This window comes from Petaurus breviceps, unplaced genomic scaffold, assembly GCF_028583685.1.
Source record: "Petaurus breviceps papuanus isolate PSGF00001 unplaced genomic scaffold, PetGlider_PUasm1.0 229, whole genome shotgun sequence".
In the NCBI taxonomy this organism is placed as follows: domain Eukaryota; kingdom Metazoa; phylum Chordata; class Mammalia; order Diprotodontia; family Petauridae; genus Petaurus; species Petaurus breviceps.
The window spans coordinates 11,719,989-11,746,850 of record NW_027185903.1 but is presented as its reverse complement, the minus strand read 5'-3'; the positions used below and the strand labels follow the sequence as shown (position 1 = coordinate 11,746,850).

Below are 26,862 nucleotides of genomic sequence, written 5' to 3'. Positions count from 1 at the left end.
CAGAGCCATTTTTTAATATGATCTGTAAAAGTATATGTAAAACCAGAAGCTAATGTGATTTCTAAAGGAAAAATACTAGAAGATCTCCTAACAAATATGGGAGTAAAGCTAGGATGTCTTCTCTTACCACTGTTATTTTACCAAAAATACTAGTAATAGTAATGCAAGAGGAAGAAATTAAAGACATAAATATTAGCAAAGAGGATATAAAATCATCCTTGCAGATTACAGTGTATTACTTATAAAATCCCAGAAAATCAATGAAGAAATTGAGATACTCCTTCATTTAAGTAGCACCATACAAAATGAAAAATATCATCAGCATTTTTATGTAACAGAAACATTACATTAACAAAGACCAGGAAGAAATCATACAGACATTTTATTCAACACAATTGCAAGATGCATAAATTATCTGGGGATGTGTAATGGGAATGCAAATTTGGAAGATCTTCCCTGCCCCTAGGCTAAAGTGCACCTGAAGCCTGGGGTGGGAGGCTTGTTTTTCAGTAGATACTTTTTGATTGGCCAGTGGGTCCAAAAGGTTGTTACATTCTCTGAGCCAGGAGAAGGCTATATAAGCCCTGATGTGTAGCTTTGTTTTGGGACTCACTTTGAGAAGTGTTCTGTGATTTGATCTGAATTCTGGGAAGCCGTTGTTGAGAGTCCCCTGGCTTTGAAAAACCCAGATGTTGACTGGGTATGGATGTAATGGTTGGACAGTTTGGAAATCTGTCTACCTGATCTGTTTCTGTCTTGATAATTCTGCCTGTATATTCTGAAGTTCGGGGTACTGACCTTTTCCCCTGAACAAGGTAAACGATATATGTCTGACTGATTAAAGCAAGCTTGTTAACCCATCTTGAGTTGCTTTCCTTTAACAAAGCAGATCCAAGAACCTGTATGGGCAGCAAACCCTGAGGACACGCTTGGGGTGCTTGCCGCTAGCACAAGTCCATCCTCCCCCTGGGTCCCAAACTGTGGGATGCAGCCAGGAAACACACTCAGTGCCCCTCCTTTGCTGCTCAGTTCTTATCTTTTCCTGTGGCTGAATTCCGAACTCCTGGGTTCCTTCTCCTCCCGAAGGCGGCAGCCGCTCCTAGCTTCTGCCCAGGTCCCGATGCAGGCAGCTCACCATTCCCGCTCTCAGCTCAGCAAAGTCAACATGCAGGCCATTCTCCTCTCCTGCTCCACAGCTCCACAGAGTCACAGCTACCACAACTGGGAAACAAACAATTATCCCAGCCCCCATACTTTCCTTTTACTCTGCAGATCCTGTTCCTGACGCCATTTTGTAGCAGCAAGCACCCCAAGCACGTCCTCAGGGTTTACTGCCCATACAGGTTCTCGGATCTGCTTTGATAAAGGAAAGCAACTCAAGATGGGTTAACAAGCTTACTTTAATCAGTCAGACATATATCGTTTACCTTGTTCAGGGGAAAAGGTCAGTACCCCGAACTTCAGAATATACAGGCAGAATTATCAAGACAGAAATAGATCAAGTAGACAGATTTCCAAACTGTCCAACCATTACATCCATACCCAGTCAACATCTGGGTTTTTCAAAGCCGGGGGACTCTCAACAACGGCTTCCCAGAATTCAGATCAAATCACAGAACACTTCTCAAAGTGAGTCCCAAAACAAAGCTACACATCAGGGCTTATATAGCCTTCTCCTGGCTCAGAGAATGTAACAACCTTTTGGACCCACTGGCCAATCAAAAAGTATCTACTGAAAAACAAGCCTCCCACCCCAGGCTTCAGGTGCACTTTAGCCTAGGGGCAGGGAAGATCTTCCAAATTTGCATTCCCATTACAGGAGGCAGTCTTCTAAGTGACACTTAAGATTTGTAAGTACTATTCTGTAATGTTCTTTACAGAAATAAAATAATTGGAAAGATATTTATTGTTCATGTTTGGACCACTCCAGTATAATTAATTTTTTTTTCATTTTCATTTTTTCTGTTCCACATTTTCTTTCTCCCTCTCCCACCAAATGAAAAGGAGAAAAAAAAAAGACATTAAAATATAGTCATACAAAACAAATTTCTCCATTATAGCAATGTCCAGAAGAAAAAAGAAAAGAAAATATGCTTCAGTCAGGGCTCTGAGTATGTCAGTTCCCTAACTATTCCAGTATAATTAAAATAATGATACAAACTAAATTAATATACATATCAACTGGGTAGCTAGGTGGCACAGTGAATAGAGCACCAGCCCTGGAGTCAGGAGGACCTGAGTTCAAATCCGCCCTCAGACACTTAACACTTACTAGTTGTGTGACTTTGGGCAAGTCACTTAAGCCCAATTGCCCTGCCTTCCCTGCTTCAAAAAGCAATACACACACACATACACAAATACACATACATATCAAGTGCTTTGCCAGTCAGATTTTCAAGGGGTTACTTTGTAGAGAGCTAGATGAAGTATAAAAAATTTTTTTTAATATTAAAAGGTCTAGAATCTCAAGAGAAACAATAAAATTGCTGCAGAATTCTTGACCAAACAAGGGTTAGAGGAGATCATAAATCTAAAGTAGGAAATTCTAATTTCACAAAATTAAATACCTTCTACAGAAATAAAATCAATGTGACTGGGATAAAAAGGAGAATTGTTAATTGGTTTTAAAAAATTTAAATCAAATATCTGTGATAAAGTTTTGATAGTGAAGATATATAGGGAACTAGCTCAAATAAATGTGAAAAGAGCTATTCTGTAATTGTTAAGTGGTCAAAGATAGGAGTATATAATACTCAGAAGAAAAACTGAAAAATTTTAAATCAAAAATTGCGCCAAATCATTATTGAGGAAAAATTCAGAGTAAAACAAGTTTTACTCTTTTCTAGGTTTCATCTCATTTCTAGCAAATTGGCAAAGATAGAAATGTCCATTTATGAGGGGAAATGGTAACTGTATTGTTGATGGAGCTATGAACTGGTCCAGCCATTCTGAGAAACAGTCTGGAATTATATTTTGTTTTGTTTTTTTAAAGACTAAAAATAGACTTTGATTCAGAAATCCTTTTGGTGGGCCACAGTCTCAAAGTAGACAGACAAAAAGGCCCCACATATACCAAAATAGTTATTATAACATTTTTGTGGTACCAAAAAACTAGAAACACTGTGGTACCTGTTAGTTGTGGAATGGCTAAATTGTGGAATATGAATGTAATGGAGTAATACTGTCCTGTAAGAAACAGTCACTTTGAAGAATTCAGCAAAAAATTGGGAAACTTTAAGTAAGCTGATTCAGAGTGACATAAGCAAAAAAAAGAAAACAATACACACAATGTCTACAAAAATGTAAACAGAGTAATAAGAAAAAACTGAACACTGTATGATTATAATGACCATGCTAAACTTTGGAGAAGAGATGAGAAAATGCAGATCCTTTCTTCCATTCGAAAGGAGGGGGACTAGGTGTGGAATGTTGCATGTGCTATCATATAAGATTTGTGTGTCAGTTTTTTTCTCAGTTTAAAAAAAATTTACAATTACATGTAAAAACAGTTTTTTAACCTTCATTTTTTACAATTTTGAGTTCCAGATTTTCCACCAAGTTCCCGCCCCTTCCACTCATTAAGAAAACAACAGTTTGATAAAGGTCATACATGTGCAGTCATAAAAAACATTACCATATTTGTTGTGTTGTGAAAGAAAACACTGAGGGGGTAGAGCTAAGATGGTGGGGTAGAAGCAGGAAAACTCCATGAGCTCCCCCCATAACCACCTCAAATACCTATAGAATATGACTCTAAACAAATTTTAGAGCTACAGAACCCATAGTCATAGAGAGAAACAAATCTCCCACTGAAGGCAGCCCAGCAGGCAAATAGGAAGGGTCCATCACAGGGAAACAAGCCCAGCCCAGCATGAGCCCCTGGTTTTAGCCCCAGGGCAGCCTCTGACCAGCAGGGGCTAAAGCAGATTTCAGGAGAGTGAATCACCAGCATCATTGGTGGTTTCCAGAAACATCACCCCATAAATGCCAAAGAAAAAGTAAAAGGTCAGTGTAACACTCTGTTGGAATTGGGGGGGATGGAGGATCGTCCAGCCTCTGCTCCCAGAGTGAGAAGTGGCAGAGGCACAGCAGCCATGCAGCCATATCCACATGGCTGCTTCAGAGTTCCCAGCTTGCGGATAAAAGGGGGGCCAAGCAACCATTCAGAGGGTAATCACTCTTGCTTTAACCTGCCTGGATCTGGATCACAGTAGTGGGTAGTGGTCCTGGAGTGTGTGACCAGTGAGCCAGAGCTTGTGGTGTCTTGTAGAGAGGACGCCCTTCTAATAGCTCCAGCAACTGCAAAAACCCCAGTGATTTGGGACAAAGCTCTCCCCTCTGGAAGCAGAGTTCTACTGTGGCAAAGAGCTCAAAAGTCAAGTAACTGAGTGGCAACATAAGGAAGCAAAGCAAGCAGAGCAATCCAATTTTACACTCCTGTTTTGGGTACAAAAAGGATCAACGCATGGAACAGGAGGAAGGCAATGAAGTCAGAACTCCTGTACCAAAAGTTTCCAAGAAAAATATGAATTAATTACAGTCCATGGAGGAGCTCAAGAAGGTTTTTGAAAATTAAGTAAGAGAAGTGGAGGAAAAATTGGGAAGAAAAATGAGAACGATGCAAGAAAATAATGAAATGAGAGTCAGCAACCTGACTGAAGAAAATAACACTTTAAAAAATAGATTAACCCAAATGGCAAAAGAGGCACAAAAAGCCAATGAGGAGAAGAATACCTTAAAAAGCTAAATTTGCCAGGTGGAAAAAAAATTTCAAAAGATCACTGAAGAGAATAATTCCTTCAGAATTAGGCTGGAGCAAATAGAAGCTAATGACTTTATGAGAAATCAAGATACTATTAAACAGATCCAAACAAAAGAAAAAATAGAAGACAATGTGAAATATCTCATTGGAAAAAAACACTGACCTGAAAACTAAATCTAGGAGAGATAATTTAAAAATTATTGGACTACCTGAAAGCCATGATCAAAAAAAAACCTAGAAATCATCCTTCAAGAAATTCTCAAGGAAAATTGCCCTGATATTTTAGAACCAGAGGGCAAAATAGAAATTGAAAGAATTCACCGATCACCTCTTTAAAAAGATCCCAAAAAGGAAACTCCTAGGAATATTATAGCCAGGTTCTCGAGTTCCCAGATCAAGGAGAATATATTATAAGCAGCCAAGAAGAAACAATTTGAATATTGTGGAAACACAATCAGAATAACACAGGATCTGGCACCTTCTACATTAAGGGATCAAAGGGCTTGGAATATGATATTCCAGATGTCCAAGGAACTAGGATTAAAACCAAGAATCACCTACCCAGCAAAACTGAGTATCATGTTTCAGGGGAAAATTCAGTGAAATAGAGAACTTTCAAGCATTCTTGATGAAAAAACCAGAGTTGAATAGAAAATTTGACATTCAGTACAAGAATCAAGAGAAGCATGAGAAGGTAAACAGGGAAAAGAAATCATAAGGAACTTATCAAAGTTGAACTGTTTACATTCCTGTATGGAAAAACAATAGTTGTAACTTATGAAACTTTTCTCAGTATGAGAATAGTTGAAGGGAATATAAATGTATATATATGTATACATATATATGTCTGTATAGGAGGGTATGTGTACATATGAATACATATGTGAGTGCCTGGAACATAGTAAACACTTAATAAATGTGTTTGAAAGTTATAGTCATGTTCCACAGAAGATATTTGAGTACCAGTTTACTTATTAGCTGTCTAATCTCTTACCTTGTCTACCATTTCCGCCAGATTTTGAGTTACAAATTTTCTCCCCATTTTCCCCCTATCTACCACCCCAAAATAACAATCCCACAGGATATCCCCTCCTCCAATCTGCTCTCTCCCATATCTTCTCCCATATCCCCTTCAACTTTTCCAGTAGGGCATGGTGGATCTCTATGCCCCAGTGCCAGTATATCTTATTTCCCAATTACATGTAAAATAGTATTAATAATACTGTGTATATATATGACTTTAAACATTTGATTTTAAAACTTTGAATTCCAGATTCATTCCCTTCCTCCCTTGTCACCCACCCTTACTAGGAAGATAAGCAATTGAGTATAGGTTGTACATGTGTAGCTAATGCAAAACATTAACATAGTAGATACATTGTAAAAGACATTATATTTCCCTCCCTCCTCTCCCACCTCCTACTTGTTCTGTTCTCTATTTTGATCCCATCCCTTTTCAAAAGTGGGTGCTTCCAACTTCCCTCCCCCCCAGCCTGCCCTCCCTTCCATCATCCCCCCTCTCATACCTTTCCTCCTTACTCTCCAATAGGGTAAGATACCCTATTTAGTGTGTATGTCATTCCCTCCCCAAGCCAAATTCAATGGGAATAAGGTTGAACCATTCCCTTTTGCCTTCCTATTCTTCCCCTCCCTTGTAACCATTTTCTCTTGCCTCTTCTGTATGAGATAGTTTACCCCAATCTGTCTCTCCCCATCTCCTCTCATTATATTCCTCTCTCACCTCTTAATTTCACCTTTTAAGTATCATCCCTTCCTATTAAATTGGACCTGTGCCCTCTATCTATGTATACCTTTAAACATATATACATACATTCACATATGTATTCATATGCCCCTATACCCTCCGAGATATATATATATGTATGTGTGTGTGTATATATTCCCTTCAACAATTTTCATACTGAGAAAAGTTTCATCAGTTACAATGATCATTTTTCCATGTGGGAATGTTAAATAGTTCAACTTTGATAAGTGGCTTCTGATTTCTTTTCCCTGTTTACCTTCTCAAGCTTCTCTTGCTTCTTGTATCTGAATGTCAAATTTTCTATTCAACTCTGGTTTTTTTCATCAAGAATACTTGAAAGTCCTCTATTCCACTGAATGACCATATTTTCTCCTGAAACATGATACTCATTTTTTTTTTTTAAAGCAATCGGGGTTTAGTAACTTGCTCAAGGTTACATGGCCAGTTATTTCTGGGTGTGGTGCTAAGTATCTGAGCCCGGATTTGATCCAGGTCATCCTGACACTGGAGCCAGTGCTCTTACTTGCTGAGCTACCTGGCCGCCCCTAAGCAATTAGGGTTAAGTAACTTGCTCAAGGTTACACGGCCAGGTGTTTCTGGGTGGGTGCTAAGTGTCTGAGCCTGGGATTCGATCCCCAGGCCATCCCGACACTGGAGCCGGTGGTCTTACTCGCTGTGCTACCTGGCCACCCCCATGATACTCAGTTTTGCTGGGTAGGTGATTCTTGGTTTGTTTTGTTTTTTTTTAAAGCAATCGGGGTTAAGTAACTTGCTCAAGTTTACACGGCCAATTATTTCTCGGTGTGGTGCTAATTATCTGAGCCCGGATTTGATCCCCAGGTCATCCTGACACTGGAGCTGGTGCTCTTACTCCCTGAGCCACCTGGCTGCCCCTGTGATTCTTGGTTTTAATCCCAGCTCCTTTGTCCTCCGGAATATCATATTCCAGGCCCTTCGATCCCTCAGTGTAGAAGTTGCCAGATCCTGTGTTATCCTGATTGTGTTTCTACAGTATTCAAATTGTTTTTTCTGGATGCTTGTAATATTCTCTCCTTGATCTGGGAATTCCGGAACCTGGCTATAATATTCCTAGGAGTTTTATTTTTGGGATCTTTTTCAGGAGGTGATCTGTAGATACTTTCAATCTCTATTTTACCTTCTGGTTCTAAAACATTAGGGCAATTTTCCTTGAGAATTTCTTGGAGGATGATTTCTAGGTTCTTTCTTTGATCATGGCTTTCAGGTAGTCCAATAATTTTTAAATTATCTCTTCTGGATCTCTTTTCCAGGTCAGTGGTTTTTCCCATGAGATATTTCACATTGTCTTCTATTCTTTCATTTGTTTGGATCTGTTTAACAGCATCTTGATTTTCTAAATCTGAGGGAATGATTCTCCTCAGTGAGCTTTTGAGATTCTTTTTCCATATGGCAAATTTGGCTTTTTAAGACATTCTCCTCATTGCCTTTTTGAGCCTCTCTTTTGCCATTTGAGTTAGTCTGTTTTTTAAGGTGATATTTTCCTCAGTCAGGCTGTTGACTCTCATTTCATAATTTTCTTGCATCATTCTCATTTCTCTTCCCAGTTTTTCCTCCACTTGTCTTACTTGCTTCTTAAGGTCCTCTGTGGCCTGTAACCAGCTCATATTTTCCTTTGAAGCTTTTGGTGCAAGAGTTCTGACTTCACTGTCTTTCTCCTGTTCCATGCTTTGATCCTTTTTGTCCCCAATAGGAGTCTAATGTTGGATTCTTCTGTTTGTTTTGCTTCCTTTGCCTGGTCATGTCGCCCCTCAGTCACTTGACCCCTGGGCTTTTTTTCCACAGTAGGACTCTGCCACCAGACAGGGTAACTTCTGTCCCAAACACTGGGGTTTTCTCAGCTGCCAGAGGTATTAGTTGGGTGCCTTCTCTGAAGCCTCCACATGCTCTAGCAAGCTGGTCATATACCCCAGCACCTCCACCCTAGACTACAATCCAGATCCAAGCAGGTGCAAGAGCAATTACCCCTCAGACTGGTCACTTGGTCCCCCTACAGTCTGCAGCCAGGAGCTGAAGCTGCAACGTGATGCCAGCTGCGCCAAGGCGTCTCAGCAGCTTCTCGCCCTGGGGCAGAAGCCGATGCTGTGTCATTTTGTGGGTTCTGTAGCTCCAGAGTTTGTTCAGAGTCCCTTTTTATATGAATTGGGGAAGGTGGAAGCCAGAGCCTCGTGGAGGTCCTGTTTCTACTCTGCAATCTTGACTCCGCCCCCCACCTTTATCTTAAAAAAAAAAAAAACCTCCTTTTAACTGTACATGTTTTCAAGTTTTTATCCCTCTATCCCTTTTTACTGTTATAGTAAAAGTCTCAGAAAAAGTATGCTTATTGCCTTCACTCTCCTCCACACTTTACTTTTTTCTGATAAGGGCATCATCATTCTTTCAGTTATTTAACTTGCATTTATTAAGCATTTGTTTTGTGTCAGGTCTGTGTTAAGCACTGGGGATAACAAACATAAAAGTTGAAACAATTTGTACTTTCAGGAATTTTAAATTTCACTGGGACCATACAAGTATATTGAGTGGAGAGGTGATATATAGAATAAATATAAAGAATAAACATAAAATCTTTAAATCAAAGTATAGAGAGAGGGCATTAGAAGTTGCAGTATCAGTAAAGGTTTCATGTCTAATATGGTGTTTGAGCTGTGTCTTGAAGGAAGAGAGATGTTCTAAGAGGTATAAGTAAGAGCCTGTACATTTCAAATATGGGGGGCATTTCAGTACAAAAGCATGAAGATGGGTAATGGAATGCATTATGTGAGGCACTAGAGAAAAGGCCAGTTTGACTAAATTGCAGTGCATGAGACCTGGGGCAATGTGCAGTAAGGCTGAAAAGTAGATTGAGGCCAGGTTCTTAAGGACTTTAAAAGCTAAATAGAAGCTTTTATATTTTGTCCTAAAGGCAATAGGGAGCCACTGGAGTTTCTTAAAAGAGGAGTGACATCTGTATTTAAGGAAAATAATTTTGATAGTTTTATGGAGGATACTGACTGAAGTGTGGAAAGGGAGCAAGCAAGGAGACCAGTTAGGATATTGTAATAGTATAGATGAAAATTATAGAAGTCCTGAGCTAAAGTGGTAGCTGTATAAAGCAGGGAGAATGGGTCAGATACAAGAGATGTCGTGGGAGTAGGAAATTACAAGATTAAGTGTATGGAGTAAGAGCCAGGTTCACAGATTTTGGAATCATCCTTGACTCTGCCCTCTCATGAAAGTCTCATATCCAGTCAGTTGCCAAGTCTTGAAGATTCTGTCTCCACAGCATGCCTTTTATTCATTTCCTTCTCTTTACTCATATAGCCACCACCCTAGTTCTTCATCCCCTATCACCTGAACTATGCAATGATCTCCTTATTGGACTTTTGGCTTACAGTCCTTTATTCTCTTTACAGATAAAATGGAGGCCATTTCCTCTTCTCCCTTTTGAGCATTTTGACTGAATTATTTAAGATGAATGTAAGCAAACCAAACATCCTGAAGGAAGTTATTGTTACCATTTTTATTGATGATGATGATGATGATGATGATGATGATGATGATGATGATGATAGCTATCATTTACATAGTTCCAGGCACTTTATAAATAATGATCTCATTTTATCTTTACAGCCCTGGGAGGTAGATGCTATTATTATCCTAATTTTACGATGAAGAAATTGAGGTAGACAGAGTTAAGTGCAACTTACACTCCCACATCGATTGTAGAGAGTGAAGAAATAGAGAAATTCTAATAAAGAATTTAACAAGAGCCTTCAAACCAAGTCAGTATAATATATACCTTGATGGTTGGTGACTTCATTGTTAAGTAGACACAAAATTAATCATAACTGTCTTTCACATAGTCTCTTTAATATAACTTCTTGGGGTGGCTAGGTGTCGCAGTGAATAGAACACAGGCCCTGGAATCAGGACGATCTGAGTTCGAATCCTTTCTCAGACACTTAACACTTACTAGCCATGTGACCTTGGGCAAGTCGCTTAACCCCAATTGCCCTGCCTTCCCCCTCCAAAAAGCAAAAAAACAAAACAAAACTTTTTTTTACCCTTTTTATTATCAAATTATTCCATTCATGAGTCTCTTATTTCCAGGCCTCTGTAGTAGCTATGAGTTAATACTTGGCTCACTGCCCTGAGATCTTAAGTTGATCTTGTTTATCTAATTACCTGTATTCTGTTCATTGCCATATAAACATGGAATCTTGTAAGCACAAATTTTCCCCCTTTTCCCATGTATGTTTTTCAAATCACTGAACCACCTCTATTGTTTTTCTCTATTAATTACCACAAGAATCTCTAGCAGCATAGCAGGCAACAAGTTTGAAAAATTCCCTCGTTTCACATATCACAATTCTAAATTCATACAATTGTAAATTTACCATGTAAATAGCAATTTTAAAACATGATTGCCGACGGAGCCAAGATGGCGCAGTAGAAGCACAACCTTCCCGCACCTCCGGCTTCCATCCTCCCCAATCCATGTAAAAAGGGGACTCTAAATAAACTTTGGAGCTGCAGAACCCACAAAATGACACAGAGAAGCTAACCTCCCGCTGAGGACAGACTGGCAGGCTGAGAGGAATCCAGCGCAGAGCTCTGGGAGCTGAGCCCAGCCGCACGCCCGAGGCTTTAGCCCCAGGGCCGGCCTGACCAGCTGCTGGCCAGAGGGACTCCAGATCAGCAGCAGCTGTGGCTGTTTCCAGATTTATCAACACACAGATGCGAAGGACAAAGTGAGAGGTCAGTACAGTCTGGACTTTGGGAACAGTAAGTGGAAGTGCGTGGTTTTTATGGCTTTTACCCCCAGGGCGAAAAGCTGCTGAGACGCCAGCACAGCCAGCCAGAGCCACATGGCAGCTTCAGCTCTTGGCCTGCAGAAGGTAGGCAGACCAAGCACCATTCTGAGGGGTAATGGCTCTTGCTTTAACCTGCTTGGATCTGGATTGTAGTCTAGGGTGGAGGTTCTGGGGTGTGTGTCCAGCTTGCCAGAGCATGTGGAGACCTCAGAGAGGGCACCCATCTAATACCTCCAGCAGCTGAGAAAACCCCAGCATTTGGGACGAAAGCTCCCCTGTCTGGTGGCAAAGTCCTACTGTGGCAAAAAGCCCAAAAGTCAAGTAATTGAGTGGCAAAATGAGCAGGCAAAGGAAACAAAGCAGACAGAAGATTCCAACAATACACTCCTATTTTGGGGACAAAAAGGAGGAAAGCATGGAACAGGAAGAAAACAGTGAAGTCAGAACTGCACCAAAAGCTTCAAAGGAAAATACAAGCTGGTTACAGGCCATAGAGGACCTTAAGAAAGATTTTGAAAACCAAATAAGAGAAGTGGAGGAAAAATTGGGAAGACAAATGAGAACAATGCAAGAAAATTATGAAATGAGAGTCAACAGCCTGAGGAAAATAATACCTTAAAAAACAGACTGACTCAAATGGCAAAGGAGGCTCAAAAAGGCAATGAGAAGAAGAATGCCTTAAAAAGCTGAATTTGCCAGATGGAAAAAGAATCTCAAAAACTCAATGAGGAGAGTCATTGCTTCAGAATTAGATTGGAGCAAATGGAAGCTAATGACTTTATGAGGAATCAAGATGCTGTTAAACAGATCCAAACAAATGAAAGAATAGAAGACAATGTGAAATATCTCATGGGAAAAACCACTGACCTGGAAAATAGATCCAGGAGAGATCATTTAAAAATTATTGGACTGCCTGAAAGCCATGACCAAAGTAAGAACCAAGAAATCATCCTCCAGGAAGTTCTCAAAGAAAACTGCCCTGATGTTTTAGTACCAGAGGGCAAAATAGAGATTGAAAGAATCCACCAATCACCTCCTGAAAAAGATCCCAAAAAAGAAAACTCCTAGGAATATTATAGCCAGGTTCCGGAATTCCCAGATTAAGGAGAGAATATTACAAGCAGCCAGGAAGAAACAATTTGAATATTGTGGAAACACAATCAGGATAACCCAGGATCTGGCAGCTTCTACACTGAGGTATGGAAGGGCTTGGGATATGATATTCCGGAGGGCAAAGGAGCTGGGATTAAAACCAAAAGTCACCTACCCAGCAAAACTGAGTATCATGTTTCAGGGGAAAATATGGTCATTCAGTGGAATAGAGGACTTTCAAGTATTCTTGAAAAAAAACAAACCCCAGAGTTGAATAGAAAATTTGACATTCAGATACAAGAAGCAAGAGAAGCATGAGAAGGTAAACAGGGAAAAGGAATCATAAGGAACTTGTCAAAGTTGAACTATTAACATTCCTACATGGAAAAACAATAATTGTAACTCATGAAACTTTTCTCAGTAGTTGAAGGGATTAGAAATATATATATTTCTCTATATAGGAGGTATATGGGCATATGAATACATATGTGAATGTGTGTATATATGTTTACAGGTATACATAGATAGAGGGCACAGGACCAATTTAACAGGAAGGAATGATACTTAAAAGGTGAAATTAAGAGGTGAGAGAGGAATATAATGAGAGGAGATGGGGAGAGACAGAATGGGGTAAACTATCTCATACAGAAGAGGCAAGGGAAAATGGTTACAAGGGAGGGGGAAGAATAGGAAGGCAAAAGGGAATGGGTCAACCGTATTCCCATTAAATTTGGCTTGAGGAGGGAGTGAAATACACACTAAATAGGGTATCTCACCCTCCAGGAGAATAGGGGGGGAAGGGAATGAGAGGGAGGATGATAGAAGGAAGGGCAGGCTGGGGGGGAGGGAAGTTGGAAGCACTCACTTTTGAAAATAGACGGGATCAAAGTAGAGAATAGAACAAGTGGGAGGTGGGATAGGAGGGAGGGAAATATAGTCAGTCTTTTACAATATATCTACTGTGTTATTGTTTTGCATTATCCGCACATGTACAACCTATACTGAATTGCGTATCTTCCCAGTAAGGGTGGGTGACAAGGAAGGAAGGGAATGTATCTGGAATTGAAAGTTTAAAATCAAATATTCAAATATATATGTGTGTGTGTGTGTGTGTGTGTATACTATTATTAATACCATCTTACATGTAATTGGGAAATAAGATATACAGGCACCGAGGCATAGAGATCCACTGGAAAAGTAGAAAGGGGTATCAGAGAAAATATGGGAGAGAGCAGATTGGAGGAGGGGATATCCTGTGGGACTGCTATTTTGGAGCAGTGGGTAGGGGAAAAATGGGGAGAAAATTTGTAACTCAAAATCTGGCGGAAACAAAGGATGTAAATCAGAAGTTAATAAAGCATTAAAAAAATTTTTTTAAAAATATGATTGCTACTCTTTCCCCATCTCCAGATCCAACTCCTTCCTCCCAAATATGAGGGTTGTAAAAGAACTTGAATCTTTTTAAAGAATTAGTGGCTATAGGAATAGTGAAAAAAGAAGAAATTATATGAAGCATAAAAAAATCTTAAGAGATGTAACTGGGGAAGTCTGCCAGGTAGATCTGACCTTTCTCATTCCAACATCGTTTGACTTTTTACACTTCACTTAGTTGCTTCTTTGTAAACTTTAATGTGCAATACAAATGAGTTATTATTAGTATTTAAATACTTTAAAAGGTATGTAAAGTAATAAGGCACCAATTCAGATCATAGTTTCTTTCAGACTTAGATGATGACTTAATGAATTGCTGTACCCAAAAAAATTATTCCTTCAGAAACCGTTTTTCTGGTGTTGTATCTCTTTGAAGTAGGTACCTAAATGACAGTTTTTCATGGGGCTTGTCCTCAAAGCTTTTTCAGCTCAGTAGAACCTGTATTTCCCTGGCATGTATTTCCCTGGCAAAACCTTTGAGAACTCAGAGTGACCTCCATATTGTAGTGAAGCATTATAATGGGACTTTTTATATTGCTTAAAATTCTAGGAATTAAAGGTAAAATAAATACATATTAGAGCTTTTAGAAATACATCTGTGAGCTCAAACAGATTGCTCTCTTCTAAACTAGTAGTGTGAAAGAATGGTGATTTGGTTGTGGTGAAAAGAGAGGTATAGGATTTTGGAATGTAGAGCACTTTTCAGGATACGCTCAGGCAAACCTCAGTGTTGAGCCAGTGGGAGGACTTTAGAGTAACATGCTGGTACTGGATACCTAGGGGAGAATGGGTCAGAAAGGTGGGAAAGGAGGGAATAAGAGAATGTCAAAGACAGACATGACTACTTGATAAATTTTTGCTTCAGTATGAATCTGCATCTAATTAAAGAAAGATAGTTTCTTCCTTCCCTCTCCTAAACCTCAAAGCTTACTACTCCTAGGACTAGGGCAGTAGTCTAGTGCTATTATTAATATTATAGTTCGGTTATGTTGCTTTATCAGGGTTTTTTTTTTTGTTTTTGCTAGCCTGAGAACCTAAAGTGTTATACAAATATGAGTTGTTATTGTTAGTATTTCAGTACTTTAAATTTTATGTGATTTTACGGATGCTCATCACCATTTATAGCATTGTTTGCCACTCTGAAATAGCTCACATATGAACTTTTAGATTATAATTCATTTGAAATTTGGCAGGGAGTCTGCTTCTGGGAGTCATAATGACATGTAACAAAAGAGCCTTGCAAGGAGATTGGAGCATGTATAAATATTGACTAACCCTATGGTAAATAGGAGGCTCTTGTGTTGGATAAGGCAACATTCAAAGGACTAGCAACCAGAGTCTCAGTCATTTTCTTTTTGACTGTTTATGCTTGGTGGGTCTTTTGGCTCCTTTCTGGACAGCACATAGTGAGAGAGTGCTACAAGGTCCCTTGGGACTTCCTTGCTGATGGTGATATGTCCTTTGCCCCCCTGTGTTGGTTCTTCCACTTTAAGTTAAGAAGATTAAGCTAGAGGCTCTGACCTTATAAATTTCCAAAGGTCAGGAGAGCCAGTCTCTGGAATTCTGGGAGTCCAGGCCCATGCTGGGTTTTACAGCCAGCATTGATGCCACAAACAGCAGAATATGACTTTTGGGATCCAGACTTGTAGTAGCTGAGATAGAGGACTGATCCAGTAGCCATGCTTCATCTGGATGTGAACTTAGTGGGACCAATGTTATATAGCAGCTATGCTAAGAGTGTGCCCCCAAGGTTTTGGGGAAAATATTTGTTAGTTCTTGCTATATCTGAAGTAAATATCCCTTTGTAAAAACTAATTAATTATTAAATATTTAAATGGAAACGGAGTGCTACTCCTCGTAGGCTGACAGCAGAGGGGGTCAAGGGGATGGCATTAGAACAAGTGCCTTCAACCCCTCAGCAGTCTCCCCTAAAACCTTGAGGGGCAGTGTAGCTACCCTAGCCTGTAAAATCTTTTTCTGACCACTTTTTTTTTTAATTTTAAGCTTTTATTTAGTATTTTATTTTTCTCCAATTACATGTAAAAACAATTTTTAGCAATTGTTTTTAAGACTTTGACTTCCAATTCTCTCCCTCCCTCCCCACCCCTCTCATTGAGAAGGCAAGCAATTCCATATAGGTTATACATATGTAGTCATGCAAAATATATTCACAATAGTCATGTTGTGAAAGAAAATATAGATAAGGAAAAAAAACTCAAGAAAAATAAAATTTTAAAAATAGTATGCTTCAATCTGTATTCAGACACCCTCAGTTCTTTCTCTGGGGATGGGTAGAATTTTTCATCATAAGTTGTATTGGATCATTGCATTGCTGAGAATAGCTACGTCATTCACAGCTGATCATCTTACAACATTGCTGTTACTTTGTACACAGTACATTTCACTTTGCATCAGCTCATGCAAGTCTTTCCAGGTTTTTCTGAGAGCATCCTGCTTATCATTTCTTATACTACAATAGTATTCCATCATAATCACATACCACATACCACAACTTGTTCAACCATTCCTCAATTGATTGGCCTGTAAATCTCAGCAACCTGGCTTCCTCCTGTCTTTCCAGACTCCTTTTCATAACCTCTCCCCCTGTGACCACCCTCCCCTCAACACACACACACACACAGCCAAACTGGCATCCTGGTTTTCACACAGAATGCTCTGTGTCAAATCTCTAAACCTTTGCATTGGCCATATGTATCCCATTCCTTCATGAATGAAGGAATGCTCACCTCTGCTTCATAAAATCCCTCTTTTCCTTCAAGATATAATTCAGATGCCACCTTCTGTACAAAATCTTTCCTTATCCCTAAACTGCTAGTGTCCTAACTTTCTTGTATTTATTCTGCATATATTTATGTGTGCACATGTTGTCTCCCATGATAAAAGGTAAGCTTCTGAAGAGTTAAAGATTGTTTTATTCTTTGTATTTATATCTGTGGTTCTGAGCCCAGTGCCTGGCATGAAGAATGTTCTTATGTGTTTATTAATCAGTTGCTTGTATCTGCAAATATTGATTCATAAATTAATAGGAAGTTTCTTTGTGATCTTGAAAATAAAATTTAAACAATAACTTCCCTGTGACATTTTTTACTATATGGAAAAACAAAGTGCATATAAAATGGAAAAGTTTACCACCAAATGTTGGTTATCCTGTGTTGCCATCATATTAATACTTGGTTCTGAAGATCAAAATAGTGTTTGTCATAAGTTAGGTTGTTTAGGGGATCTTTTTTAATGTATAGTAGTCTTTGATTTTCCCTCTATCACTTTCTCATTTCTGTCCTCTGATAGCATCCACCTTATTCATCTTTCTAAATGAGAATAAGTGTTTCTTTGGGAAAGTCAAAAGTATAGAGGAAAGTTGTTTTTTTTTTGAGGGGGGAAGGCAGGGCAGTTGGGGTTAAGTGACTTGCTCAAGGTCCCACAGCTATTAAGTGTTAAGTGTCTGGTGCCTGCTTTGAACTCAGGTCCTTCTGACTCCAGGGCTGGTGCTCTATTCACTGCGCTACCTACTTGTGCTAGAGGAAAGGAAAGTGCTGGAGGGATATTAATGGAAAAGGAAAATCATTCAGTTACTGTGATACTTTGAAAATTATTCTTTTCACTCTCCAAAATTCTCAGACCAGAAATCTTAAGGCAAAAAATAAGTTATTCTGAATTTCATCTCAGACACTCACTAGGTGTGTGATGCAGCAAGTCACCTTAAACTTCTTGGAGCCTCAGTTTTCTCATCAGAAAAATGGGAGTAATGATAGTTGTAGTGCATACCACCCAGAGTTGTAATAGCTAGTATTTATGTAGTGCTTTAAGGTTTGCAGAGCACTTTACAAGTGTTATTTTTTTTTTAATTCTCACCATAACCCTGGGAGGTGAGTTTTAATCCTTGTTTTACTGATGGATAAACTGAGACTGAGGGCAGTTAAGTAACTTGCCCAAGATCACACAGCTACTAAGTGGATCTTCCTTATTCCAAGTCCAAGACTTATTTTTCTAAGGCCCAAATGAGATAAAGTATGAGATAAGTACTTTGCAAATGTTTAAAAATTGCCATGTTTATATCAGTTGTTATTACCTTGGGGAAATGAAAAATAATAGTTCTGTAAGATGAATAGTTTTAAAATTTCAATTAAAAGGAATAGCATTTTTCTTTAGCATTCAGAAATTATACTTTAATTTTAAAAGACTTATGTCTGATTAGTTCCTAGCTGCTTTGTTCTTTAATGCTATGGTTCTTTGTAAAGAAAAAAAGGACATTTTTTTTTCTTAGTTGTATTTAAATTGTGTGCATTTCTACTAATGTTCCAAAATCATTATTTTTCTGATTCTAAACCTAAGACAGAAGCATTTTCTTTAAATATACTATGAAATTTGCACTTCAAAACCAGTATGTCTGTAAGTGACCCTTTATCTTTGAAATAGTCCTAAATTTTTTAAAATTTGTTTCTTTTAGTTTACAAGATTCAATTCCACAATTCCTTGAGTTTCAAATTCCTAAATTATTATTTGTATACCATACAAACTACTCAGAATCTTTGAGCCTATGATTTTTGTTCTTTACATAGGGAACATGAGTGGTTTAAACAAGACCTTCCAAAGTATCTCTTTCCTGAGGATCCATCATATAGTTCAACTATGATTGATGATGAAGCCTTAAAAGAAGTATGTGAAAAATTTGAATGTACAGAGGAAGAGGTTCTCAGCTGTCTGTATAGCAGAAACCACCAGGACCCTTTGGCAGTTGCTTATCACCTCATAATAGATAATAGGAGAATAATGAATGAGGCCAAAGATTTCTACTTGGCTACAAGCCCACCAGATTCTTTCTTAGATGATCACCATTTTTCTCGCCCACATCCTGAAAGAGTGCCATTTTTGGTTGCTGAAACACCAAGGTCACGCCATACACTGGATGAATTAAATCCTCAAAAATCCAAACACCAGGGTGTGAGGAGGGCAAAATGGCATTTGGGAATTCGAAGCCAAAGTCGACCAAATGACATCATGGCAGAAGTTTGTCGCTCAATTAAACAACTGGATTATGAATGGAAGGTGAGAGGATGTTTTTTTTTAGCCAACAAAAATCTATACATTTCCACAGTATAACTGAAGTATCCCGTATTGACTGTAAGTAGTAAGGAAACTATCATATGTAATGTTTCTTTAAAAAATCCATTCAATAAATATATCCTAAGCATTTACACATCTGCAAAACAGATTTCCAACATGGAATGTAAAAAGTATATGCTGTACCTTACAGTGTGATGGAAAAGCTTCTTCCTTTTCTGCTATGGCTAAGGCTTACAGATCTAAACTATGTGTAGTGGTCTCTAAAGTAGGGCATTTGATTTACAGGAGGACAATTTATAAATCATATGGTGTAGCAGCAAGCACCCCACCATACCCAGGGTGGCTGCCAACACAAGTTCTTGGATCTGCTTTTCTAAAGGAAATCAACTCAAAATGGGTTAACAGTCTTGCTTTAATCAAACATATCATTTACCTAGTTCAGGGGAAAAAGTCAGCACCCCATTCAGAGTGTACAGAGGTTACAAGCAGAAGTGACAAGAAGACAGAGAAACAGATCAGCAGACAGGCTTCCAACTGTCCAACCATTACATCCATACCTAGTCAGTTACCAGAGAGGGAAGCACCAACATCTGGGTTTTCAAAGCCAGGGGACTCAACAGCTGCCCAGAGTCTCTTCTGGTCAAATCACACAACACTTCTCAAAGTGAGCCCCAGAACAAAGCTTCACATCAGGGTTTATATAGCCTTCTCCTGGCTCAGAGAATGTCACAACCCACTTGTCCCGCTGCTCAATCACAGAGCATTCCTGAAAACCAAGCCTCCCGCCACAGACTTTAGGTGCACTTAAGCCTATCAAAGGGCCTAGGGGCAGGGAAGATCTTAAATTCCCATTCCTGTAACATATGGCAAACATTAAAACCTTGTGTAACTCCAGCTATTAACTATTAGATTGCCAAGAAGCAAAAAATTTCAGGGGAAATTTTTTGGTCACAGCAGGTTCTTCCTTCAACAGGCCAGTTCATTCTTTCCTTTCCAATGCTACAATCTAATGTTTTAAAGTAGGGTTTCCCTCCTTTCCTAGGCCACAAAAGAATATAACGTAGCCCTTCCAAAATTTTCTATTATTAGCTGGACCTAAATCTCTCTAACATCTTTTTCCATTTTTGATACCTATAATGAAAAACAAAGTCACAAAGAAACACTAAAGATTAAGATGCGTGTATGATTCAGAGGGAAGTCACTCTCGCATGAAGTCCCCAAAGCATGTCTTTTACTCTCCTCCTTTCCTTATCACCCTCTTCAGTGAATCTAAAAAAGGACTTATTTCGTAGTAATCCCAAAGCAGCAGCCTGCACTGAAGGAGAGGCATATATATCCACAAGCCGACGTGAAGGAGGAAAAAAGCCAGTAGTAATAGTAATCTGTAAGCACAAACAATTATCTTAGGGTATTTATTTAACATGGCTAATAAAGTTTCTGTCTAAAAGCAAAAATCCAACAGAAAATTCACACTGAGAGCAAATTGCAACTGGATATACGATTTTTACAGAAAGATAATTTTCATATGACAAAAATGTGAGATTTTATATATAATCAAATAAGTCACAGCTGTTGAGATAATTAGTACAGAAAATTCTCCAATCATATTCATTTTCTGTTGCTGTAAAAGAACCAAATCTTTAAGACACAATAGATCTGCAAGTACTCACATTATTTACTTCGAACTACATACCTACATTATTTGCTTTATACTTTTTGTGCCTAATAAAGTATACAAATTGTCTAAATGAAAAATTGTACATGATTATTTTTTTCCTCTTCATTTGGTATGCCAGGTTGTAAACCCATATTATTTGCGTGTTCGAAGGAAGAATCCAGTGACAAGCACATACTCAAAAATGAGTCTACAATTATACCAGGTGGACAGTAGAACTTACTTACTGGACTTCCGAAGCATTGATGGTATGTATGATGTTTATTCTTATGGAAAAATGAATTCCAAGTTCCAAACAAGCAATTATAAATTTCAAAACCCTTTGAAATCTGGGAATTCTCTGTACCTAAAAATAAAATATTATATTCTCCAGTGTTCTGTATGCAACTTTGAGTACATTTTAATATAATTATTTTGCTGTAATAGTTTTTTTTAAGATCTCTTTTTTTCTTTCTTTCAAAAACTTAGTAGAAATTCTAACTCCCGAAACTGGGTGAAAGTGCATTGTAGCTATGATTAACTCCTATATTGAAGAGCTATTTTCAAGCTAGGATTCCTTGGAGGGAACTAATGTGAAGGAGAATTTTTAGTCTGGGAATCTCCTCTGGTCATTTTTTTCTTTTGGACCTTCAACCTCAGGGGACAAATAAGGAAATAAGCAATTCATTAATTACTTGGGAGTTTCATGGTTCTCACCCAGGATTTCCTAATCTGGGTTCCCTAACCTTTTTAAAATAATATTTTCATAGCTGTGTTTTAATATAATTGATTTAGATTGCCAACCCCTCTGTAAGTTCCCATGATCCTATCTTCCCCCGAATCCTCCAGCAGATTTACCCCATTATCATTTTCAGTCTCTTCCTATCTTCTGGCTCCTCCCCTACTGCCTAGAAACACGTCCATGTTCCTTCCATTTGCAATAGACTCAATTCTACCTTACCTCTCAGCTGTTATCCTATATCTCTCATCTCTTTTGTGACTAAACTCTTTGAGAAAGCTTCCTATATTCAGTGTTTCCACTTCCATTCACCTTATTTTAAAACCTACAATCTGGCTTCCAACCTCATCATTCAGTTGAAGCCATCTTCTCCAAGGTTACCAGTGATCTCATAATTGCCATACCTAATGACCTTTTCTCTTTACTCTGTATTATTTAACACTGGTCATCATCATCCTCTCAGATATTCTAGTATCTTTCTGTTATTGCTCTTGCCTTGTTCACTGTTTTACAGTTCTTCAATCACTTGCTGAATCTTCATCCATGTTATGCCCACTAGCCATTGGTGTTCCTCAATGCTTTGATCTGGACCCTCTTCACTTACTCTTTCCCTTGATGATTTTGTCAACTCCTGTGGTGTTCAATTATCATTTCTATGTAGATGTTTTTTAGGTCTTTATATCTAGTATAATCTGTGTCCTGGGCTACTCTCACATATCACCAACTACCCCCATATGCATCTTAAACTCCTCATGTCCAGAACAGAAGTCATCATCTTTCCCCCAAACCCTCACCTCTTCTGAACTTTTGTTTTATTGTCTAGGGTGCGATTATCCTGGTCTCTCATGCTTTTAACCTCATTGTTATCCTCACCTCTCCAATCAGTCATCTCATGTAACCACTCTTTTATCAGACCATGTCATTTCTACCTTCACGGCATTTCTTGTTTTATGATTTCACACAGTCACAGCTCTAGTCCAAGATGGTATCACCTTTCACTTGGACTATTGCAATAACCTTCTAAAAGGTCTCCCTTCCTCATGGCTTTTCCCACCCTAATGTGTCCTCCCCTCAGCTTCCAGGGTGATTTTCTAAAGCATATATCCAACTACGTATGCTCAGTGAGCTACAGTAGCTCCTTTTTAATTCCAAAACAAACTATAAATCCCTCATTTTGGCATTTAAAGCTCTTCATAACCTGGCCCCCTCCTGCCTTTCCCTCCACAAACTCTGTGATCTAGCTTCAGTGGCCTACTTGCAGTTCATTGAACACAGCACCTCACCTGCTGTCTCCATGCTTTTGCTATCCAAAATTCCAGGAGTTCTCTGACCCTTCACCTCTACCTCTTGATTTCTCTGTTTCTTCAAGTCCCAGCCCACATCCCAGCTACTGTAAGAGGCCTTTCCCAGTCCTTCTTCCCCCAGCTACCAATGCCTTTCCCTCTTAGATTACCTTTCATCTAGATTTAGATTGTGTCAACTGATTTCTGTTAGGATGTGAGGTCCTGGAGGGCAGGGACTGATTTGGCCTTTCTTTGTATTCACAATGCCCAGCACAGTCTTGGCACATAATAGTACTTAATAAATGCATGTTGATTGACTGACAGAACTAGAAGAGACCATAGATTTATTGACTGCTCAGAATCTTCATGCCTCAACATTATCAATAATTTCTTCAAGAAGAGTGCCAGAAGGTGATGGATGCAATGACTGACAAATGGTACCATTAAAAAAAAATGGAAATTGACTAAGTCAAAATAATAATAACTAAAATTTACAAAGGGCCTCATGGTCTGGAAAGTTCTTTCCATATATCTGATCTGGAAACAGTTGTGCAGTCTACCAACTACTTAGGGCAAAGGTCAAAAGTAAAAGCCAAATTAGAAAGCATAAATATGAGAAGTTAGCATAAGAGTATTACAGCTCATATTGACCTTGAAAAATGTCAAATCAACAAATTACAGGTTTCGGTTGTCATTTGTTAAAGAAGCCAAACGTTGTTTGCAGCAGTATTCTATTCGTTGAGCAAAAGTTCTGTGGCCCTTGGGCTAGCCATGTAACCTTGGGCAAGTCACTTAACCCCAGCTGCCCTCCAAAAAGCAGAAAAAAAAAGTTCTGTGTCAGCCAATGGAAACATGGGTTTAGAGCCTAGATTTTAAAAATTTATTGCAGCCAAAAGAGTAAGAAAGTAATAATAATACAGAACTAAATAAAGCATTAGCTCCCTATCCTCAAAGAACTTACATTCTGATAGGGGATATAGTAATTTTAAGAGAGAAGACATGTACAATTGGAGGAATCGGGAAAGGCTTCATTTAGAAAATGTTGTCTGAGCAGAGGTTTGAAGGAAACCAGGGATTTCAAGAGATAATAGGATTCCAGGCAGTGGGGGCAGACAGGTGATGGAGCATCCTCTGCCAACTTGGCAGGCAATATTACTAGATCATAGAGTATGTGGAGAGAAGTACTGTATAAGATTGGAAAGGTAGAAACGGGGCAATTTGTAAGGAAATTTAGATGGTAGGAGAATTTAAATTATATTCTAGAAGGAATATGGAGAAACTGGAATTTATTAAATCATGGAACTTTTGGAAAATTACCTTGAGATTTTACAGAGGACAAATTGGAATGGGGAGGGACCTAGGAAGGAAGACCAAATAAGTTGTTGCAGTAAATCCCAGTAAGAGCTGCAAACTAAGATGGTTGAGAGTCAGGAGTGAGGATTATAGCAAGCTGGTGGTACCCATATTAATAGAGAATTTGGAGGAAGGGTAGGTTGGAAGAGAAGTAAAATGAGTTCTGTTGTGGCTGTGGTGTTTTTTATATGCCTATATATAGTCAGCTTTAAATGTCTAATAGGTAGTTGATGAGATGCATTCATACATACATACATACACATACATATATAAATATATATGACTCTCAAGAATAGGTAGGAGAGTATATGTGTAGATCTGAACATCATCTAAAAATTGAATCCATGAGAGTTGATGAGATTACTAAGTGAGAAAATAGAAAAGCAAACAAGTCCCAGAACAGAGACTTGAAATACACTGACATTTGGAGCGCAAAAGAAGAGTGATATGGTTGATGATCCAGCAAAAGAGAAGAGTGGACAGAGAATTTTCAGTTGAGTGATGTCAGAAGCTAGATTGCATTAGGTTTAGAAGAGAATCACAGGAGAGAAAATTGAAGCACCAAGCGCTTCAGTTCTCAAGGAATTTGGATGAGGAAAGGAGGTGAGATGAAAGACAGTTGCTAGCAGTAATGATAGGACCTAGTGAAGGTTTTTTTTTTTTAAGGTTGGGGAGACCTAGACATGTTTGTGGGCATCAAGGAAAGAACCAATAGATAGGAAAATGTTGAAGATTAGAGATAGAATGAATGATGTGGGCTGTCTGTCTTAAACTATGGGTTGCAGCCCTGGGATCACAAAATATTTGGCAACAGTAAAAGAGTTCTGAATTGGTCAGTGACCAAAAATTAATTCAAAATCAAATGCATAATGAGTCCTAGGTGTTTCTGGCAGAGCTTGCTGTATTGCACAGTGCAACTTCACTATAGCCTTGGTTCTGAACACAAAGCATGCACACTTTGCCCTGCATATCCCCTCAGGCCATGCAATGCCAAGGAATGCTGCTAAAGACAGTGAATTAAATTTAAGAATCCCTGTACAAGAGAAGACAGTAGAAGATGGGATCAAGGATAGTTGTAAAGTTTGCCCTTGAAGAGAAAGGTCTCCTCTTCATTAGAAACTAGAGCATAGGGGCGGCCAGGTAGCACAGCGAATAAGAGCACCGGCTCCAGTGTTGAGAAGACCTGGAGATCGAATCCCGGGCTCAGACACTTAGCACCCACCCACAAACACCTGGCCGTGTAACCTTGAGCAAGTTACTTAACCCCAATTGCTTAGGGGCGGCCAGGTAGCACAGGGAGTAAGAGCACTGGTTCCAGTGTCAGGATGACCTGGATCAAATCCGGGCTCAGATACTCTGCACCACACCCAGAAATAACTGGCTGTGTAACCTTGAGCAAGTTACTTAACCCCGATTGCTTCAAAAAAAAAAAAGAAAGAAACTAGAGCATAGGAGTAAACAGTAAGGATGATGTCCAGATGTTAATGATTTGAAGGGAGTGGCAGGAGTACATGGTAATTTCTGTTTTCATGGTCAAATATTCGATGATATACTGATGAGAGAGTGGGAAATGATATAATGTGTGAGACTTTAAGAGAATCGATTTGAAACAGCTATTGTGGTGAGTAGGATAGAGGATCAGTTAGGGAGGAATAAAAGAGTTGCTTTGCTGCAGTGAGGCTTCCATACCTTTGTAGTGAAAGTAGCCTTTGGTGAGAATAATCTAGACTTGGGATTTGGCAAGATATAAATAGCAATAGGAAAGGGGAGGTGGGGTTTGGAAGTAGAAAATAGAGTAAAGTTGAACTTGGGACAGTATTGGGAAGGAAAGTTGGTATCACAGGTGGGATTTGAATTTAGGTCCTCCTGACTACTGCATTTCCAGCACTCTAATCCTCTAAACTAGATTGTATAATTGGTCTCTGGATGATAGATTTTTGTCTTCTATCTTCAGCATTATAAAGATGTTTTTCATTTTAAAGTTTTAGTCCATCAGTTGAAAGTGTAAACTTTTCACTAGCCAACTTAATTTTGAAAAAACAAAGATAATGCCTTTTGCTAAGCTTGTTGTGCAAGACTGCTATATGACAGATAGTATGTGCAGATCATATGTAAAATATAATAATGTAATATTGTATTATAGATTGTATATGGTAGAAATGTGAAGTATTTTCTATGCACATATTACACTAGTAATCTACCACTAGAAGGCTATGACCTTTAAAATTATGTTTATAGTAGCAATGATGGGCTATGATCCAGTCATCTGATTATTTGCTTGTCTAACATTATGTTAGACAACCCAGGTAAGGAATGATGTATCTGACTGTAGAAGACTGTTCTCCCCCTCCCCAAATTTCATTCTCACCCTCAACTTTAATTTTATTAGGAACAGTTGGGTAAATAAATGTGAGGTTGTATTGTTAGTAATTGTTTTGTTCTGTTGTGGTTTTTAAAAAATTATATTTCTTGTTTTTAGGTTTTCCTTAGTTAATTTAAGTTGAAATTGGAATTATTCTTTTTTGTTGTTGTTTTTTTTTTGCTTTTTGAACAGGGAGAAGGTAGGGCAATTGGGATCAAGTGACTTGCCCAAGATCACATAGCTAATTTTTGTGTTAAGTGTATTTGGCTGTATTTGAACTCAGGTCCTCCTGACTCCAGGGCTGGTGCTGTATTCACTGCACCACCTAGCCACCCCTTGGAATTGTTCTTACAGTACAAATGATCTTACTGCTAGGATTGTTCAGGAATTCATTTGGTACTAATGAAACCATAGTTTGTGTTCAATCCCAATTGGTTTTGTGTAGAACAGAACTATTTTGTAGCTACAGGCTACACTTGACTCTGGCTGATGATTACAAAAATGCAT

At 38.7% G+C, this 26,862-nt stretch overlaps 3 protein-coding genes across 5 annotated transcripts in view; 2 read left to right on the top strand and 1 right to left on the bottom strand.

Moving 5' to 3' along the window:
* TTC33 (tetratricopeptide repeat domain 33) overlaps nucleotides 1-26,862 on the top strand; it is a 236,696-nt gene that overhangs the window by 137,056 nt on the left and 72,778 nt on the right. The window lies entirely within an intron of this gene.
* The window catches only part of C7 (complement C7), a 289,650-nt gene that overhangs the window by 227,573 nt on the left and 35,215 nt on the right, over nucleotides 1-26,862 (bottom strand). The window lies entirely within an intron of this gene.
* Nucleotides 1-26,862, top strand: part of PRKAA1 (protein kinase AMP-activated catalytic subunit alpha 1) — a 65,215-nt gene that overhangs the window by 35,119 nt on the left and 3,234 nt on the right. For all 3 annotated transcript variants that reach the window (XM_069096209.1, XM_069096210.1, XM_069096212.1), the window contains 2 exons: nucleotides 18,460-18,946; nucleotides 20,761-20,887. In XM_069096209.1, coding sequence (XP_068952310.1) covers nucleotides 18,460-18,946; nucleotides 20,761-20,887 — 614 coding nt within the window. The remainder of the gene's footprint in view (nucleotides 1-18,459; nucleotides 18,947-20,760; nucleotides 20,888-26,862) is intronic.